The 17,664-nt window shown below is 38.5% G+C and overlaps 2 protein-coding genes across 6 annotated transcripts in view; one reads left to right on the top strand and one right to left on the bottom strand.

Moving 5' to 3' along the window:
* Positions 1 to 12,654, bottom strand: part of MED23 (mediator complex subunit 23) — a 36,925-nt gene extending 24,271 nt beyond the window's left edge. The window contains exons 1-11 of one of the 5 annotated variants that reach the window (XM_068677422.1): positions 12,495 to 12,654; positions 11,543 to 11,574; positions 11,345 to 11,432; positions 10,503 to 10,627; positions 10,249 to 10,360; positions 9,635 to 9,733; positions 9,018 to 9,119; positions 8,082 to 8,151; positions 6,288 to 6,400; positions 4,997 to 5,092; positions 4,384 to 4,401 (exon numbers count right to left, since the gene is read on the bottom strand). In XM_068677422.1, the coding sequence (XP_068533523.1) occupies positions 4,384 to 4,401; positions 4,997 to 5,092; positions 6,288 to 6,400; positions 8,082 to 8,151; positions 9,018 to 9,119; positions 9,635 to 9,733; positions 10,249 to 10,360; positions 10,503 to 10,627; positions 11,345 to 11,432; positions 11,543 to 11,574; positions 12,495 to 12,554 (915 nt within the window). In that variant the 5' untranslated portion in view covers positions 12,555 to 12,654. Of the gene's footprint in view, positions 1 to 4,383; positions 4,402 to 4,996; positions 5,093 to 6,287; positions 6,401 to 8,081; positions 8,152 to 9,017; positions 9,120 to 9,634; positions 9,734 to 10,248; positions 10,361 to 10,502; positions 10,628 to 11,344; positions 11,433 to 11,542; positions 11,575 to 12,238; positions 12,405 to 12,494 lie in introns of those variants that run through there. The other 4 variants (XM_068677423.1, XM_068677420.1, XM_068677424.1 and 1 more) reach the window with 4 other exon arrangements.
* Positions 12,655 to 16,681: 4,027 nt separating this feature from the next.
* The window catches only part of ENPP3 (ectonucleotide pyrophosphatase/phosphodiesterase 3), a 42,253-nt gene continuing 41,270 nt past the window's right edge, over positions 16,682 to 17,664 (top strand). Inside the window, exon 1 of the mRNA XM_068677425.1 lies at positions 16,682 to 16,922. Coding sequence (XP_068533526.1) covers positions 16,809 to 16,922 — 114 coding nt within the window. The 5' untranslated portion in view covers positions 16,682 to 16,808. The remainder of the gene's footprint in view (positions 16,923 to 17,664) is intronic.

Here is a 17,664-nt window from a genome sequence, read left to right as displayed (position 1 = left end):
AGCCAGGAAACTAGTAAAATAAATTCATCTTTTTATTCTGAAATTCATCCTTTTATTGCTTCACAACATTCTGTGATAAACATAGCAGTATTTATTATTCTATCTTCTTTATTTAGTTTTCTGGCATTTTTTTTTTTTCTGTATTTTCAGTGAACATATTTAAGCAGAAATTTTCTATCTATGAGTTTTGGAGCACTCATATAAAATGCTGCACTTGCCTATGTCTTCGCAGGATTGGGGTCTTATTTTATTAACTACTTGTAACTGAAAGAGAACTTCTCTATGTATTGAGACATGGATAAAGATACAGGTAAGGGCCGATTTTCCTCAAAAACAAACAGGAATTTGTGTTTCAAAATTAAAAACAAATAAAAACTGATTTGGGATTTTGGAAGTATTTTTATATGTGGAAAAATACAGCAGTAAAAACAACTATGTTTTGGTCTTTAAAAATAAGAAATAAAATAACCAAGTTACACAAATGTGAATAAATACTCTCCATTTCACTCCTGACAATAACCTTTAAATATCTGACAAATACATAACATCACTGAAAATATTATTAAATGATGAAGAGATACAGGAAAAAAAAAAGTACTACCAGGACAATTCGACACTAAAATTTCTCTCAAGACCAGCCCTCTAATGGACCAGTGGTACCTTTTTGTAGCAGATCAAAGCTTCAATTGTCTTATTTTTTTTTTTTTTGTTAAGAGATTTCCCTAAAACGGAATTATTTTAAGAAATCAATAAGGCTAGCTGCAGGTCATTATTGTTTCAAGTACTTTAAGAAATACCATTTAGCTTGAAAATATTTAATAAATAATGGATTCAGGAGACAGAATCCTGCTGAGCAACAGGTACCTCCAGAAGTCAAATTCAAAGTGCATAATTTAAATGGCTAAAGTAATTGATACAAAACAGAACTACAGCCCCCTCTCACTTCCATTTTCCACAACTGCATGCTACCAAGACTCAAAACAAGCCCCTACAGTTTGTTTATATTACGCCTGATTCTATTCCTACCTAGTTCTGTGAGTATTCTGATTAAAAATGGTGTAAGATTCAACAAGGGAAGTGCTCTCAAGCCTTCCCAACACACAGACAATCAGAAATGTATCAAAAAAAAAAAAAAGTAATCATACCCCTTAGTTTAAGTACTTTGCCATGCTAACACTGATAATACCAGGAAGTCCCCAACATCAATATATAATACTTCAAAAATACAAGGGGCAGTCAGTTTTTGAGTTATGTCATTCCTTCCACTTGATAGTTTAATTCTACTTCCACGATGACAGACATCAAATAAACAACTTCCCTAAGCAAACTGTTCTGGTCTGTCGCTAGGGGAGATTAGAACTACACATCCACCTGAACACAGCACAGTATCTCATCTCAGTACAGCATCTCATAGTCAAAGCTGCAGATAACCACAGGCTATTTGCAAAATACAGTATGTCCTAATTAAAAGTTTGTATAACATTATAGAAACAAGACACCTGAAAAATTACCTCTTTTTTTCAAAGTTTCCCCAACTAAAACCAATCAAAGCTTACATTAAGCTTAAGTAAAATTTCATTTTTTAGAGGACTGCAGCACAATCCAGATTAATTATTCAAGGATTCAATTATTCTAAAAGGACGTTTTTCATGTAAATCTGTATGTACAGAGAAGGTAATAATATAAAGCAAAATGTTCAAATGCAATTTCATGACTGTCTTAAGACATTACTAAAGTTTGATTCAAAGAAGCACATGTTTTTAAGTACTCCCTTAAATATGATCCCTAAACTGAGTCTTAATTTGGCAATGTAAGACACTAAGCTTTTAAGCATTTTCCAAGAAAAAAAAGCAAACAAAAAACTTCCCTAAAACCCAAACCCACACAGATTGTTAAATACCTCAACAAAATTATTCAAAAGGTAAGTAAGCATTGGGAGTACTACTCATGTATATGAAGAGACATGATAAGATACAATTTAAAACTCTCCTTCCTATAAACCAATTCACACAGGTAGAAAAGAAAATACTACCACACACAGAATTATACACTAGCAGAAAAGAAAAGCCAACCCCACAGTCCAACAGAAGGAATATGCTGAAGTCTGTATTACCGCATCTGGACTTAAAGCCATACATAGACTTGGTAGAAGTATAAAAAAGCTCATAAAAATCCCACATCAAAACTTAAATTCCTGAAAGGAAGATATGAATGCATAAACATACCAAATTTTACCTTCTTGTTTCTCTCTGCAAGGTTAGCGGACAGCTGGATATGTATTTTCTACACAACTCAGAGATGGTTTGAGTGAACATTTTTCTAACACACATCTGCTTAGTTAAGACTGAACCAGAGAATTTCATTGTTCGTCTTCAAGAATATTCGAGAACTAGGGCAAATTTCCGATCTGCTGAACCATACCTAGTTTGTGATGCCAAAAGATTCAAATGAAGGCTCCAATCCTGCAACTGGATCTGTGTGAATAGTTGACAGGGCATACAAGCAGCTTCATATAAATAAAAAGGAATGCCTGATCATCACTTTGAGGTGTTTCCGTATTCATTTTTGAAACAAAATTGGAACTATTTGCATTGCTAAGCATCTTTTATTACAGTGACAATCAACGTATAGAGGTTAGTTCAGTTCTACATATAAAATACAAAATTATCAGCCATTTTACTGAAAACACCAACGCAGTAAAACAACTTGTGAAAAGCACACTATTATTTTTTTTTAATCGTCTGGATACAATAACAAATTCAGCTATAACATTAATTTGTACCTAAAAAGTTATTAAAATTGTAATGTTTTCCACAGCTTTAACCAGAATATATCAATGTCTCAGTAGAACATATAGTATTCCTGTTCTATACCGCTACACCACCCTACTCTCAATTTGCACTTTTGAATCACAGCAGCCTAAACGTCCTTACGCTGGTGTAGTTGTAGCAGCACAGCTATAGTTCATGTTCTGTCAGCATTTCCTTTATAAGCTACATTCTTCAAGTTTGTTCCTTGGCCATAAAATTTCATGCCAGGTTGAAACTTTGTGTAGAAATTCATACACGCTACTAACCAAGTTTTAAAAAGTATACTTCGATATATTTCATTGATTCAATTGAATTTCCATCAACTATTTTTATAGGATGGAAAAATAAGACTAAATAAACAGCATTTTTAATGTTGACATTTTTTGACTCTAAGGCACAGACCACAAATAGTTAGAATAAAATGGGCTTAATATTTATGTTTTTCCTGTAGTCTTGTATGATTTACCAGCTACAATATACATACAAGAAGAGTTTAAATTATTATCTAAATGTAGACACAGGAAAAGACCCAAAATACAAATACTACTCTCCTGAACACTAAACCTAGCAGCTCATTTCTGAAGTTTAACATTTCAGCTGCTTTAAGAGTCTCAAATACAGAAGACTGTTGTATACAACAGTATAGTACTGTTTGCCAAGATGTAGGAATCTGTGCATTCAAAAACATTGTCTCAATCCAGAAAGAGCGTGGGAGCACTGCTGTATTTCACTTAAAACAGAAAATATACACAAGGTTTCAGAGTCATGTAAATTTTATAGTCAAGTTAAAAATCTGAAAAAAGTTTCTTAAATGGAAACACTGACACAACCTTCACTATAGTATTGCAAACAGCAACGCCATTTTATAAAGCTTGAAATGTTGTGGTTTTTTTTTTGTTTTTTTTTTTTTAAATAGGAGAGGAATTATTATTGTAACAAGGGATCAACTGTAAATATAGTACTGTATGTCAAATTTTGAACAAAGTCTACTTGGTTGATTTGCTCAGGCTTGCCCTTTTTTTTGTTTTTAATCAAACAAACAAACAAAACCAAACAAAACCCCACAGGTAGTCCAAATTTTAAGGAACTACTTATCACACTACTGTGTTTTACCTAGCTTGAAAAATATTATAATTGCCTGTTGGGAAGTTTGTTACAGAGACTTCCTAATGCTTTTTTTTTTTTTAATATATATTAACAAGGATTGTATTTACAGCTTTGTAATTTCACAGTTGAGTGCAGTGGATGTTTTTCCACCTGCATAAGGAAAGAAGTCTTGAACTAAGAGTCTTTCTTCATCTGAAAATTCCAGCAATAAAAGTACTTATGACTGGTAAAGGTAATGGTAGCAGTCCATTCCAATCAAAATCTTAGGACCAAAGGACCACTGACTGTCAGAGTTTTATGTTATATCTCTCATATCTGAAGAGATTTGTATCGACAATTTGCCCTTGTCTAATGGTCCTGCCAATTTCAAGCCCTGACTGTACATGTATTCTCTAACTGGAATCAGTGGCTACAAAGCGGCCAGCGTATCGTTAGTCACAATACAACAGTAAGGTTGTGAACATACCTGAGCAATGTTCAAGGTCTAGAGCATTGGAGGATGGGCAGGACAAGACAGGACAGAACAAAAATAAAGGAAGAAAAAAAGAAAAGACAAAACAGTGACTATGAGGCCAGCCTCAAGGATCCCCAAGCCAGACTAAGCCCTCCCATTCTAATGAATAAAAAGAAAAAACATAATAAAACAAAACCCAGCGTTCCACTATTGTAGTACTGTAACATGCCAATACAACAAAATACAACATTTTGAAAACTAAAAACAGGAACAAGAACCGTTTTTTATTTTTTGAGCTAGCAGTCTCCTACTGTCTGTCAAAGGTGTACTTGAGGCTGGCCTTATAGGAAAAAAAAGCAATGCAAAAAAAAATCATATTTTAAATCTCTACTTTTCAATTTAACATTCGTAAAGCAATATCCAAATGATAGGAACAACAGTGTCCAATTAACCTAATATGATCTCATTAAAAAATAAAATAAAAATAAAATAGTAAAAATAATTAAAAAAAATCACTCTCTGGACCTAAACTGTTTTGCTTAGTTAGCTATAGCAAAGAAAAGAGAAAAAGAATAGTGCAGATTCTATGCAGAATTAAACCATGTGTTACAGCACAGTACAGTACCTGCTTATTCAGACCTAGCATATTGCAGACCATATCCCTTGAATACGGTTGCTCCAGCACATAGCGCAGCAAAGCAGTCTGCGGCTCAAACAGATCCTTCAAAAAAAAAGCAAACATATACAAACATATATTGCCTCAAGATGACGTTTAATACTACTACTTAACTGAGTTAACAATGTAACAGGTGTTTTATCTATGATCTACTTATGCAAATCTTTTTGTTCTGATACCCAAAAGAAAGAAGGAAATAACTCCAACTCTTTAGAACTCTTTAGAGATGTTATGGGGACAAGACAGAAATACACTCTTTAAAACCAGTAACAGGGTGTCATGCTTTCTGAAAACAGCCTTGGAAAACTGCGAGCAGGACTCTGGAAGACCATCAAGAACTGAAAGGAAGCTAGGTAAGGCAGCTGAGGAAGCACATGACCAAGATCCATAAAAATCACAAGTGACACAAAGAAAGCAGATATGGAACTGCTCACTGTATCTTCCAACATCTGAATCACTTCAAAGAAAGTTATTTGAAGCATGATTCAAAACAAATAGAAGGCAACGGCTCACGCAACAAAGCTGAAAGGTAGAACTCCTTGTTAAAAGGATACTGAGGATGCTAACAGTTTACGTGGGCTCAAGAGAAGACTGAACAAGTATTGGAAAAATAAATGGTTATTAAATATAGAAACCAAGCTTGTCTCAGGAAACCCCTAAACTGAAAATAGCTGTGGACTGTGAACAGCATGCAACATTAGATCTTCTATATCCTTCCTTAGAGGCCTAGGTTATTTGGGATGGGATACCTTGGATTTTTGTCCCGTTCATTTACATTGTTAACTTCTTTCAGTACAGCACTCTTTCACACTCCAGAGTTGTAACTTCAAATAAGCTAACTTCTATTTACATTTGAATTGCAAATGTATCTTTCCCACGGAATAACAAAGAGAACGGGAAGGTGATTTCTTCTTTTCTATGTTCTTTATCTCCTCACTGCTAAACTATTTTTCAATCAATTCTCTGCTCCCACTTGCTCCCAGAAGCACACACCAACAAAGAACATGAAACAAATTTTTCTTCAGCCTCCTGGGCAGCAGTTACACTACATGCTACTTTAAAGTTCCTCCATGTACAGTTTGAGGTCATTGAAATAGATAACACAGGGAAAACATCTACAACTGCAATGCTAGCCTAGCTGACCAATAGGAAATTCACAGTTGATTTTTTTCCCCCCAACAATGTAAAACCTTTGTATTTCTGGAACATAAAGAGGTTTAAGATGTTTAATAAGGCATACCTTGTCATATGGTAAGAGACCTTTCAAAGGAAAACGAAGGGTTGTAGGATCCAGCTTCCATGAGTTACACATGGCACCTGAGTTATTTACCACAGGAAGAAGACTACAGCGACCTACATGCAATGAAACATCATGAATTCTACAACAGTGAAATTGGCCTATCATTAATCATTCTGATGCAAAAAGTAGCCTCAGCCACTTTTATGCTCTCCTTACATTTCCATTGTTCATAGCTTTTTACCATAGGATTGCTTCAAGCTGATTTTATTTTCCCCAACAGAAAGTTCAACTTCTCAACTAACAAAGTATCCAAGGAGTTAAATCCCCTTCTATTCAGATTGGGTACCCTGAAAATTAAAGTATTTGCAAGTATTAATCTAAAAGAAACACTAATTCCCATGGGGGAAAATCACAGCACTTCATACTGTATGCCAAACCACAAAAATAAAAAAAAAAAAAAAAAAAGAAGTGCTCCACAAATGGTCAGTTTTATTTCATTTATAGAGGAGCAATCTCTGTGCCCAAAGACCTTTCAGTTTACCCTAAGACTGTTCTAATGCCATTGCTTGGCCTACAGATTAACTTTTAGTACACTGGTCCTTCCAACAAAAATGGTATTACTAGTTTAGGTATGTAAGCTATTCTTTTCCCTTTTCCTTCTTTCATCCCCTATGGATGAAAGAATCCTGTGGGCAGGCTTCCATTCAAGATGATGTTAGTCAAATACAAGTGTCTGTGCTCCTCCTGCAGCCGCAGGAAATGTAGTCAACTAAGTCAATGTAGGCCAGTGTGATTCAGCTGATTGTACACCAAGAGTTTTTGTAGGATAAATTTAGACTCATTAGATAGTATAGGTTAGAGACTTAGGATATATTTCAATTGTTTAACCATATTTATAATATAATTTATTTATATTTATATATTATGTATATAATAATTATATATTTATAACATAATTGTTTAACCAAGCACCTGCCTTGAGCCCCTAGTGCATCTGTGCGTAACCATCTAAATTTAGGTGCCCCACCTTTGACCTCAATCTCATTCTCAGTTCAAATTCCATAACTTCTGCTGTCCAGACCAATCATAACACTATCACATAAAACAAGAAGTACAAATACTTGTATCTTCTCCTCAATTTATACATGTAAAATAGCTGCTTTGGAACCAAAATGCTTGGGGACATTATGATTTTACGCTCTTAATCTCTTAATTCTTTAAGTTCAGTTGCAACAACACTTGCTAAGAGCTAAGAAACAATGCAACTGTCATAAAGTTACTTAATTCTCAAAGCAAACAGAAGACATCTTTATCTTTTTAAAGAAAACCACAACATGCATCACAATTAAAACAGCAAACTTTTGTTCTCATCTGAACTAGAAAGTTCACAGAGAACTTTGCCACAATAGGGATGAAACTGAGCAGCTACAAAAGCTCCAACAGAAATTGAAATCAGAAAACATTCTAAAACTAACATACCAGTCGGTAGATCTGTTTTATCTCAAAATCCTTAAATGCAGAAACGCTATGATTTTCTTAAGGTCTACTGTAGATACAAACTAAACAGCCATGTAACAAGAAGTACACTTCTGCTATCAACTTGAATACTTTTGACCTCATCAATATCAATTTTCCCCTTCAAAGCAAAAACTGGAGAAGCAAGTCTGAAAATAAACTAACCAAAGGAAAGATACTACATGAGACATAAGCTCTGAATCATTTTGCTTAGATGAATATATGCCCCAAAAGGTTACATAAAACAAAATATTTAGTGAATACAAGTCATTCTCTTACCACAAATGGAATTTATTCTTGCTGTGGGTCTGAAGGTATCCACAAAATCCGATACTAAATTACCTAGTAACTGGGTGAGAAAAGATATGCAATATCAATTGCATATATTGATAAAGATTATTTAAGACTAAAAAAAAAGTTCATGCACTTTAGTTAAATACACAGAAATCTACTAAAAATAGACATCTCCCTACACATTTCAAGAAGTCAGAAAAATACTCCAGAAATTAGAAACCATAAAAAGAAAAATGTAACCTTGTAAAGTGGAAGGAAGCACTCTTCTCACTTTACACTTGAATGAGAGCAATAATAACTGTTAATAACTTTATAATAATGGTTTCTTTTACGTATACCACATTATTTCAGTGTATACTATTTAGGAGCAAAGATTTTAAGACAAAATAAACTTCAAAATTTCAGTTTACCTCTGGATAACAATACCACAACAATAAAGCACCATATTTTTTATTTCCAGATCAATATTACATTCTTTATAGAAACAATGACCATTTTTATTGTATGACATTTATCACAGAACTGAATTTAAACACACAAAACCATCTCAGTCAGCAATTTAAAGTGCTTTTTTTATTTCTTACTACAGAAAGAGCACAATCTGGTTGGTAAGCATAACTGGTGTTTCCAAATGTATTCAGCAAACCCAACTCAATGCATCAAGACTTTTGAACACCAAGCTAGAGGTCAAAACTATGCCATCAACTTCATGCAAGAACACACGGATCTGCTGATCCCATCACAACAAGCCTATACCTTTAATTGACATACCTAAACACAGAATTTGCCATTAAATACAAGATTCTAAATCTTCGCTTTAAATTTGTTAAGCAAAAAAAAAAAAAAAAAAAAAAGAGACACGATGTTTTGTTTTCCGTAAAACAAAACTCTAGATTACATGATTTTATATCTTGTCATTACCCAGTGGGGAAGTTTTCCTTCAGGATACAGCTTTCTGATTTCTGTAACTGCAAAGTAGGCAGGTAACAAACATGCATTTCTTTCCAAAATGTAGGCTACCACCTATAAGTAGAAGAATGTATCAGCATTAAAAAAAGTTGGGATAAGATAGACAAAGGTATGGCCTGTCTACTAGTCTGGGGCAATCCATAAAAATAAATACTAGCAAGATTAAAATACTTTTTCTTAAGTTGTACCCTGATAGTTCATTAGATTAAAATCTGCTTTTAATTGTACTAGTGTAAGTTAGGCTGTTTAAGCTCAAGTAAAACTATGCCTTTATGTCTGCCTATAAAAGGTTGAAAACAACTAGTATTTTCACTAACTAAGAAAAAAGAAAGTAGTTAATCTCAACATTTTATCTCATCCAACTTACTTCAGTAAGTCAAACATGAGGTCTGACTTTTCCTTTAAGGATTTTAGTGCACAACAGCATCCCCAAAAAGCTCCTCGTATGAGGTACAAAACACAGTAACAGAAAACAACAGGTCTTTGCTGTTGATCTGTATCAACTCTGATAGCTAGAGTGGCTCTATTTGAAAGACTGATGTGACATCGTGTAAAACTGAGATAACTACCTCTCTTGCTGCTAAAAGCTGCTGCACAACAGCTGAGCTCACAGTGTTTGGAATTGTTAAGATTTTCTCTAGGATTACTTTCAACAGATCACGCACACCCTAAAAGAAAGCACACAAAATTAATGTTCCAGGATATTTTTCATTTCAGGCAGATAAATTACACAGTGAATATGACCAGACAGCATCTTCAGTGAAATCAGATGGTTTTTGCTAAGTGCCAGCAGACAGAGTGCTAGGGAAAATGTGAACACTAATGGCATTAAACCTCTTATGGGACTTCTCAATCTTGGCATACCCCACATAAAAAAAAAAAAACTGCTGAAATCTTGATGTGCATCCAGAGATACCCAACATATGACGTCTTGTGCAGACTGCCCAACATACAATGTTGTGCTTTATGGGTTTGATCTAACACACCCACCAACATTTGTGAAGCAGTCTTCTTCTGAGAGATATTCATGGTTTTCTGCTCCTTTTGTTGGAGTCGGACCATGCCAAAGACTCAGAGTTGCATTTCCTAGGTAGCAACAGGGGGTTCACCAGCACAAAAACATAAAAGCAAAGCCATAAAGCAATACATCTTCTCACAAAGAAAGGAATGGCGGGGGAAATACCTTGTAGTCTACACCTCCAATAATTTTCCGGACCAATTTAAATGTTAAGGCCCACAGCTGTGTCCTTTCCCACTCCAGTGTATCAGAGTTTATCAGAGATTCACAAACCATCCTAGCAGAAGAAGATAATGCAAGAATGTATGTCAGATTATGAGTATGTGCTCTCACATTCTTTAATAACGCTCTCACAGAGCACCCTGCAATACTGCAGCTTTCAAGTATCCTATTTATTGACTCACTGTGGCTTAACTTACCTGGGTGGCAAGAGTCCAGTTTCAACTGCCATTGCTAAACAGTCATAAAGAAAAGAAATTCTTTTAGGACTGTGCTGGCTATGAATGAATCTTACAATCCACTGGACACATTGTTCATGGGATTCCTGAAAAAACAGCAAAGGGGAGAAACAATGTATTTATGGGTAGTGAAACAAGCCATAACATTCATATAATCTCCTATCATGAAGAACTGAAACTGGCAGGAAATGAGAATGAAATTTAAAATGTTTTTAGTCCAGTTGTCCAACATTCAGTTTTCCCTACAAGTCATTTGATACAATATTGGAAACAGTTCCCATTGAAGTCTCATCTCATACCGAAACTGATTTCTATAGTCAACTTTGTTTTTCACATACTTTCAGCACAGAAGAGAATAAAGTAGAACTGTTTTATACTGTTCTTCCCGTATCATTTATAATCAAATTGACTGAAAATGAAGTAGATCTCCCATTACAAGAAGTATGCCTAGAGGTATCTAACTATTAAAAGGTCATTTCTGAGCATAAACATTATTTTCATTTTGTTTTAATTATTCACTTCTACAAAAAAAAAAGTTATTTTTGAACAGTTATTACTTTCACTTGGTTATCTTTATTAGAAATGCACAACTTTTGCTGAACAACTATATAGTCTTACTAATGTAAAAGCTGATCTTTTTCTTGCATAGTCTTCCTATATTCTTTACTGGGCCATACCTGAAATCAGATTCTGAATAACTGGAAACACACCTTATAGCTTCAGTGTTTGTCTGCTAGACAAGGTTTTACTACATGGGCAGGAAAAAAACTTATATATATTGAAGCAACAAATTAAATGTTAACCTGGGAAAGACTGCTCCAGAACTGTCTAAAAGCACCCAGGCAGCTGATCAGTTTGGTTCTCTCATCTTCAGGAGTGTCCATAAACATACTAATGCAAACGAGAAAATTGGTTATTAGCACTACACCAGTGAAAGAGCACAAGTAGAAAAATGCATTTACACAGAAAGTCACAAACAAAAAATCTAACATCGCACTCACCCAGGAAAAGCTTCTTCAATTACCTCCGTTTTCTGCAAGAGAAAAGCCCCAGGTGAGCTGCTGTGACAAGGTTTTCCAAGGGTGCCTAACCAGCAGGACGCAACGCTAAGGAGGGCTCTAATGGGACTGTATCAGAGGGGGATGCATTTCTTCTGTTATCACAGAATCATCTAGGCTGGAAGATCACCGAGTCCAATCTCTGACCTACCAAGTCCTCCACTAAACCCTATCGCTAAGCTCTACATCTAAACGTCTTTTAAGGACCTCCAGGGATGGTGACTCCACCACTTCCCTGGGCAGCCTATTAGGCCAGGCTCTTTCTTAGCTTATGTCCCAAAGTTGTAGAAATCGTTCAATTCTGTAACTGCAGCTCTCCTCCCACACTTCAAGAAATCCTTCTAGTATTTCTGAATCCTGCTAAGCTTTCTGTCCCACTCCTGTTTCTCGACACTTGGTTACACAGATCAATTGGATATGCAGTTACTGCTCCACCTGAGTTTAAGTCCATTGCTTTTAAAATTCCATGAAGCGATCATACAGCCTTGCAGTAGAAGATTATCTACATGTAATACCCAGTTTATCTTGTTAAACCATTTTTTTTTATTTAATGCCATTACGCCCAACTGCAACGCCTAGAACTGCCCCTGGATGCAACTCTCGGCCTCCTCCAGCTGCTGCCCAAGGCCTGACGCCCGCCTGTTCCGCACAGCAACGCGAGGCGCTTTCCCTGCTGCCCACCAGATCGGCAACAGCAGCAGCGCGAGCGCCAGCCCGGCATTTCCTCAGCCGCAGCTGCAGGAACGCAACGGAGGCGTTGGGCACACAAAGAGGCCGGCGAGGCGCGGACACACCACGCCACGAACCACCCCGGGCCGCCATTCCCCATGAGGGGGGGGGAGGGGGCTCGGCCTCTGCCCTGCCCTGCCCGGCGCCCCCGTGCCCCCGGCCTCACCACCACCTCCTCGAAGATGCTCTGCAGCTGCGTCTCCATGGGCGCCATGGGCAGCGCCATGGCCCCGCCGCCCCCGCGGGCCCGCCGCAGCCCCCGCCGGAAGGTCCCGGCCGCTGCCGGCCCCCCCCGCCCCGGGAAGCGGCTGCGCGGCTCCGGCGTTCCGCCGCCTCTGCGTTCCGGGCGGAGAGGGAGGCTAGGAGGGAGGGGAGGGAAGAGAAGGGTTGCCTTTATTTTAAACCTAATCTAAGTTTATAACTAGGGTTCTGCGCCACGCAGTTTGCCCCAAATGCTACACCCAATGTTGAGTTTTAAAAGTGGATCATAAGGTAGTCTTGAGCTCCCAAATAGGTCCCAACAGTGATTTATCTCATACGTGGTGCCTTTCCTGCTGCGGATTTGCACAGCAAGGTCTAGCAGAGGATGGCTGCCAGGGGTGGCCCCTGGGAGCAGAGCCCAGCCAGCTCCAAAAGGGACCCGCTGCTGGCCAGAGCTGAGCCAGAGAGCGATGTTGGATGGGCCTCTGGGAGAGCAGACTGAAGGAAGGGAGAAAATAAAATAATAATAACTGCTGCACAACAGCAGCTGGGAGAGAGGACTGGGAACCAGTCCTGCAGACACCCAGGTCCATGCAGCAGGAGGTGCTGCAGGCAGGCAGCAGCAGTTTCCCTGCGGCCCAAGGAGAGGCCCCTGGTGGAGCAGGCTGTCCCCCTGCAGCCCATGGGTCCCACATGGAGCACATCTCCACGCTGCAGCCCCCCCATGGGTGGAGGAGCCCCCGGTGGAGCAGGTGGATGTGGCCTGGAGGAGGCTGCGGCCCATGGAGAGCCCCCGCAGGAGCAGGGGGTCTGGGGGTAGCTGCCACCCGTAGGGGACCCGTGCTGGAGCAGTTTGCTCCTGGGGGATGGACCCCGTGGGATGGAGCCGTGTGGGAGCAGTGCTTGAAGAGCTGCTGCCTGTGGGCAGCCCCCGCAGGCTCAGTTCAGGAAGGACGGCATCCATGGGAGGGACCCCACAGGGAGCAGGGGCAGGGAGTGACGGTGAGGGAGCAGCAGAGATGAAGTGCCATAGACTGGAGCCCCCATTCTCCTGTGCTGCTTGAGGGGAGGAGGTGGAAGAGGGTGGATGGGGGGAAGATCTTTGGAGCTTGCTTTAGTGTCTTATTGCTTTACTCTGTTAACAATAATCAGCAAAGGATATTAATCTCCCACACTGAGTCTGTTTTACCTGTGATAGTAATTGGTTAGTGATTTCCCTGTCTTTATCTCAGCCCCATTTTTTTTATATCATATTTTCTGCCCATGTTGTATTGAGGAAAGGGAGCAGGAGGACCATGTGGTGGAGTTTAGCTGACCATCAATGTGAAACCACCATATTTGTCTAACCAGATCTAATTTTAATAAAAGTGAACTACATATGAGCTTACCTATAGCAGAGAACCTGGTCCCTGAGGTAGAGCTGAGGTCCAAGTCAGTGCCATTACACAGGCAAATCAGGTCTAAGTAAAGGTCGTTGTGCCTTCTGTAAGGGACCCAAGTGTCAAAGAGGAAGAACAGTACAAGTCGTAAGGGCTGGGATTGCACCTAGTTGTCTCTGCCAAGGAATGAGGCCATGGCAGATTCCATGTGTTTAGTAAAAAGGAGCTGTAAGCCTGACCAAACAAGGAAGGAAAGAAACGTTTGCATGAGAAAGAAATGACCCGGAAATTCCAGCGACAGAAAAGGAAATGCACCTTACAAAATGACTTTAAATATATAAAAGAGCAAGCAAACATTTTGACAAGCAACATTATACATGAGAAACAGTCTGCAACCAATAACATAGGTTCGGGTGAGGATCTCAGTGAAGCAGCATTTTTATTCACGATTGCAATAGCAGGCATCCTGCAAGCAGGAGCCCACAGCAGAAGTGTATCATAACCTTATATCCCCTATTACCCAACACTTGATTCCTCCACTGTTTCCTCACTGGCTGAGTACTACAGCTTCACAACCTACTTGATGCTTGTTACTACACCATATATGTACAATTTTATTTGACCAACCAGTAATTTCTCATTTTTCCCCTTTTTTCTTCTTCTCTCATTACTGGAGGGGCCCATGATCTTTTGTTTGTTTGTTTGTTTTGATTTTGCTGATTCCACAACTGCTTGTCTTGTTTTTTTTTGTAGCCATCCTCCTTATTTTGGGGCAGTGGGACCTTCCACTGTCCCCTTATCTGCCTAACATACCCCTCACTGATGTGCCTGCGCAATCACTTTTGAATATGCAAGGTTAGTGGTATTTTCTATTGCAAAAACACAGCTTTAATTCTCACAATTGTTATACAAGGACAGCTAACAAGTTCTATCTTCTTGTTTTGCTCTGCTTGTGCATGCAGCTTTACTTTACCTATTAAACTGACTCTAGCTCAGCCCCTGAGTTTTCTTTTTCTTCTACCCCTAGAGTTTTCTCCTCCATCCCTCTGGGACGGAGGGACCGAGTGGCTGGGTGGGGCTTGGCTGCCTACAGGGGTTAACCCACCAGAGTGCTTTTTGGCACCCAACATGGGGCCAGTGGCGCTCAAGATAACAACAGATTTGATTTATAAGCTGCCAGATTTATAGCTGTTACACTGTTTAGCTATTCATTGGCAGGTTTCTGTGCATGCCACAGGTCTTGCTTGCTTCTTTGTATTAGAGTCTGGTGCTTGCTAGCGGCTGCTATTTGCTGTACTTAGCATCATGTTTTGCTGTGCTTGGGAACATTTTGATAACAGCAAAGGCCACATCCCTGGACTGGCAAATTGCCAGGGCTTTGCTGTTTTTTCCTGTGCTGCTGACTGGACAGGCTGCAATTGCAGTGTCTCAAGTCAGAGGGACTTGTGCCTTCCAAGTACGTCCACACTGCAACACTACCTCTACAGGAATTGCAACCCTTGGTTAGGAGCAGGGGCGAGGGTGAGGAGTCCATTGCAAGGTTAAGTCTGATAGTCTGGTCCAAAGGGACGAAGGGTGAAGACTGGTATGGATAGACCCTTAAGTTGTAACCCATGATTTGAGTTGCGTGTTGTAGGAAGTACTGCAGCAGGAACCACTCAAACCGATGAAGAATGAGCTTCCCAAAAAGCCACGCAAGCGCAGCAGTGACCCCACCTGAGCTGGCTTTGGCACCCAGTAACATCACACTACCTCTCCTCTCCTGTGACCACCATAACAGATGGAACCCAAGTCATGAAGATTATGTCCATGGACATTTCAGGAACATTTTACAAAGGTGAACCGCAGACTAAGAGAATGATATCTGTGTATATATCAAAGGATGGGCAGGGACGTGGTGGTTAAATGAGGAAGTATTATATAGTGTGGGACATAAGCATAATGTAAATGGCGTATAATAAGGTGTGGAGATCGTGTTGGTTTGGGCTGGCTGGGATGGAGCTAATTTTCTTCACACCCACTCATATGGTTCTAGGTTTTGAATTTGTTTTTTTATAATAAATGTTATAAATTTATTTTAAATTATGACTCATGTGGTACTCAACTTTAGAATTGGATAAGCATTTGAGTAGTTACAATTGGTAATGATTCAAGAATCCTGGTTCTCAATCCAGGCTATGAAGGCTATATATTTCCATAACAAACAGCCCTCCCATTAACCACCAAATTGAATGAGGAATACATTTCAAACTGTATTTAATTTTTATTTCTATTGAATTTGATTTGGCTGTATACCATTTGTCTTTAATGAGTGCATCTACCACTACTGGAAAAAAAAAAAAAAAAAGTGTAGCAGACTGAAAGAAGTCTATGACAAAAATGGATTGAAATTAAATGGGAGGAATCCTCTGGTGCTAAATAAGGGAAGGGAACTCAAAACATAGATGTAACAGAGCAGAAGGTAATCATCTACTTAGGTACTGGTTTTGTATAAGGTATTTAACAGAATCACAAATACTTTCTTAGAAGTAAAGAAATACTCTGTATGACAGGCAAATAGTTGAGTAGTCAAATTTGTGTAGTTTTTGCAAGTTATTGCTTAGCAACATATTATTCCTAATCTGCAGTTTATCTAATGCCATCTTTATCTTGAAATGTGGCAGAACAGTTCTCTCTACATGAGAGAACTTTTCAGCCTTTGACCTTGCTGAGTAGTTTTCCTGCTTACTTTGGCTTCCTGCAAACCTATCACCAATGTAAAAGCTAAAACCTCATTAAAAACCTTTGAGCAAAGTACACACACACACTTGAAGCAAAAGCAGCCTCTTAGCTGCAGCTAACCCAGCTGGGGAGCCAAAGGAGCACAGCATACACACAGCTGAGAGGCAGACCTCAGCAAAATGAATCGTCACGATGAACTAGACATGCATGAAGGCAGACATTTGGATGACATGTTACAACCATCACAGTATGTGAAGAAAAAAACACTTCAGAAATACAAGATAATCTGTGCTGTAAGTAGGCACTGTTCTTCAGGGCTGCTACTCTTTTTTTTTCCTTTCAGAACTGTAGAAACTTTACAATTTTCAAATCTGCAGGCTTTTTACTAGTTTTGTTGTATTAATGTAATTATTCAAGGTAGCTTGGTAATTGATGCCTAAAGTTCTATAGCACTAAGGCACTAATTTCTCTGGCAGATTTCTAAAGTTCTTGTGGTACTTATCCAGCAGTTTAACACTGTCAAATATATATATATATATATGCATATACGTTTATATATATATTTCCTGGCAAGTAATTAGACTTTTTCTTTTGCTATGATAAACTGACAGATCTTTTGCACAGCAAAGACAGTGCTTCAGTATGTTATTTTATTAATTTGTTTGTGGCCAATGTATCCCCTGTTCCTTTTTGCTTATTCTTTTGTGTCTTTGGATTTGTCATTAATAAAAAGAGTATGTAGGCAATGCATTGATGAAAAACAAGGTATAGGAAAAGATGAATGAACCATTTCATCCCGTATTGTCATTCTCATGTCTCAAATGCCGTGTCAACTCTTTCCTTCTTCCCCAGGGCTTTAAGAGTCATTCAGCTACCTTGTAGATAAGAATGTGTTTTTTTTTTTTCTTCCCGCTACATTTTTGAAATCTTTTGTTAGAACTGATAACACATTTTAGGTTTCTGTTTCTGACCATAAATGAAACAAATATTAAAGTTGTATATATACTTATACATACATGTCCATATGTGTGTACG

The sequence above is a fragment of the Anas acuta genome, chromosome 3 (genome assembly GCF_963932015.1).
Source record: "Anas acuta chromosome 3, bAnaAcu1.1, whole genome shotgun sequence".
Classification (NCBI taxonomy): Eukaryota; Metazoa; Chordata; class Aves; order Anseriformes; family Anatidae; genus Anas; species Anas acuta.
The sequence above is the reverse complement of the archived record's forward strand: the minus strand, read 5'-3'. Positions and strand labels throughout refer to the sequence as shown.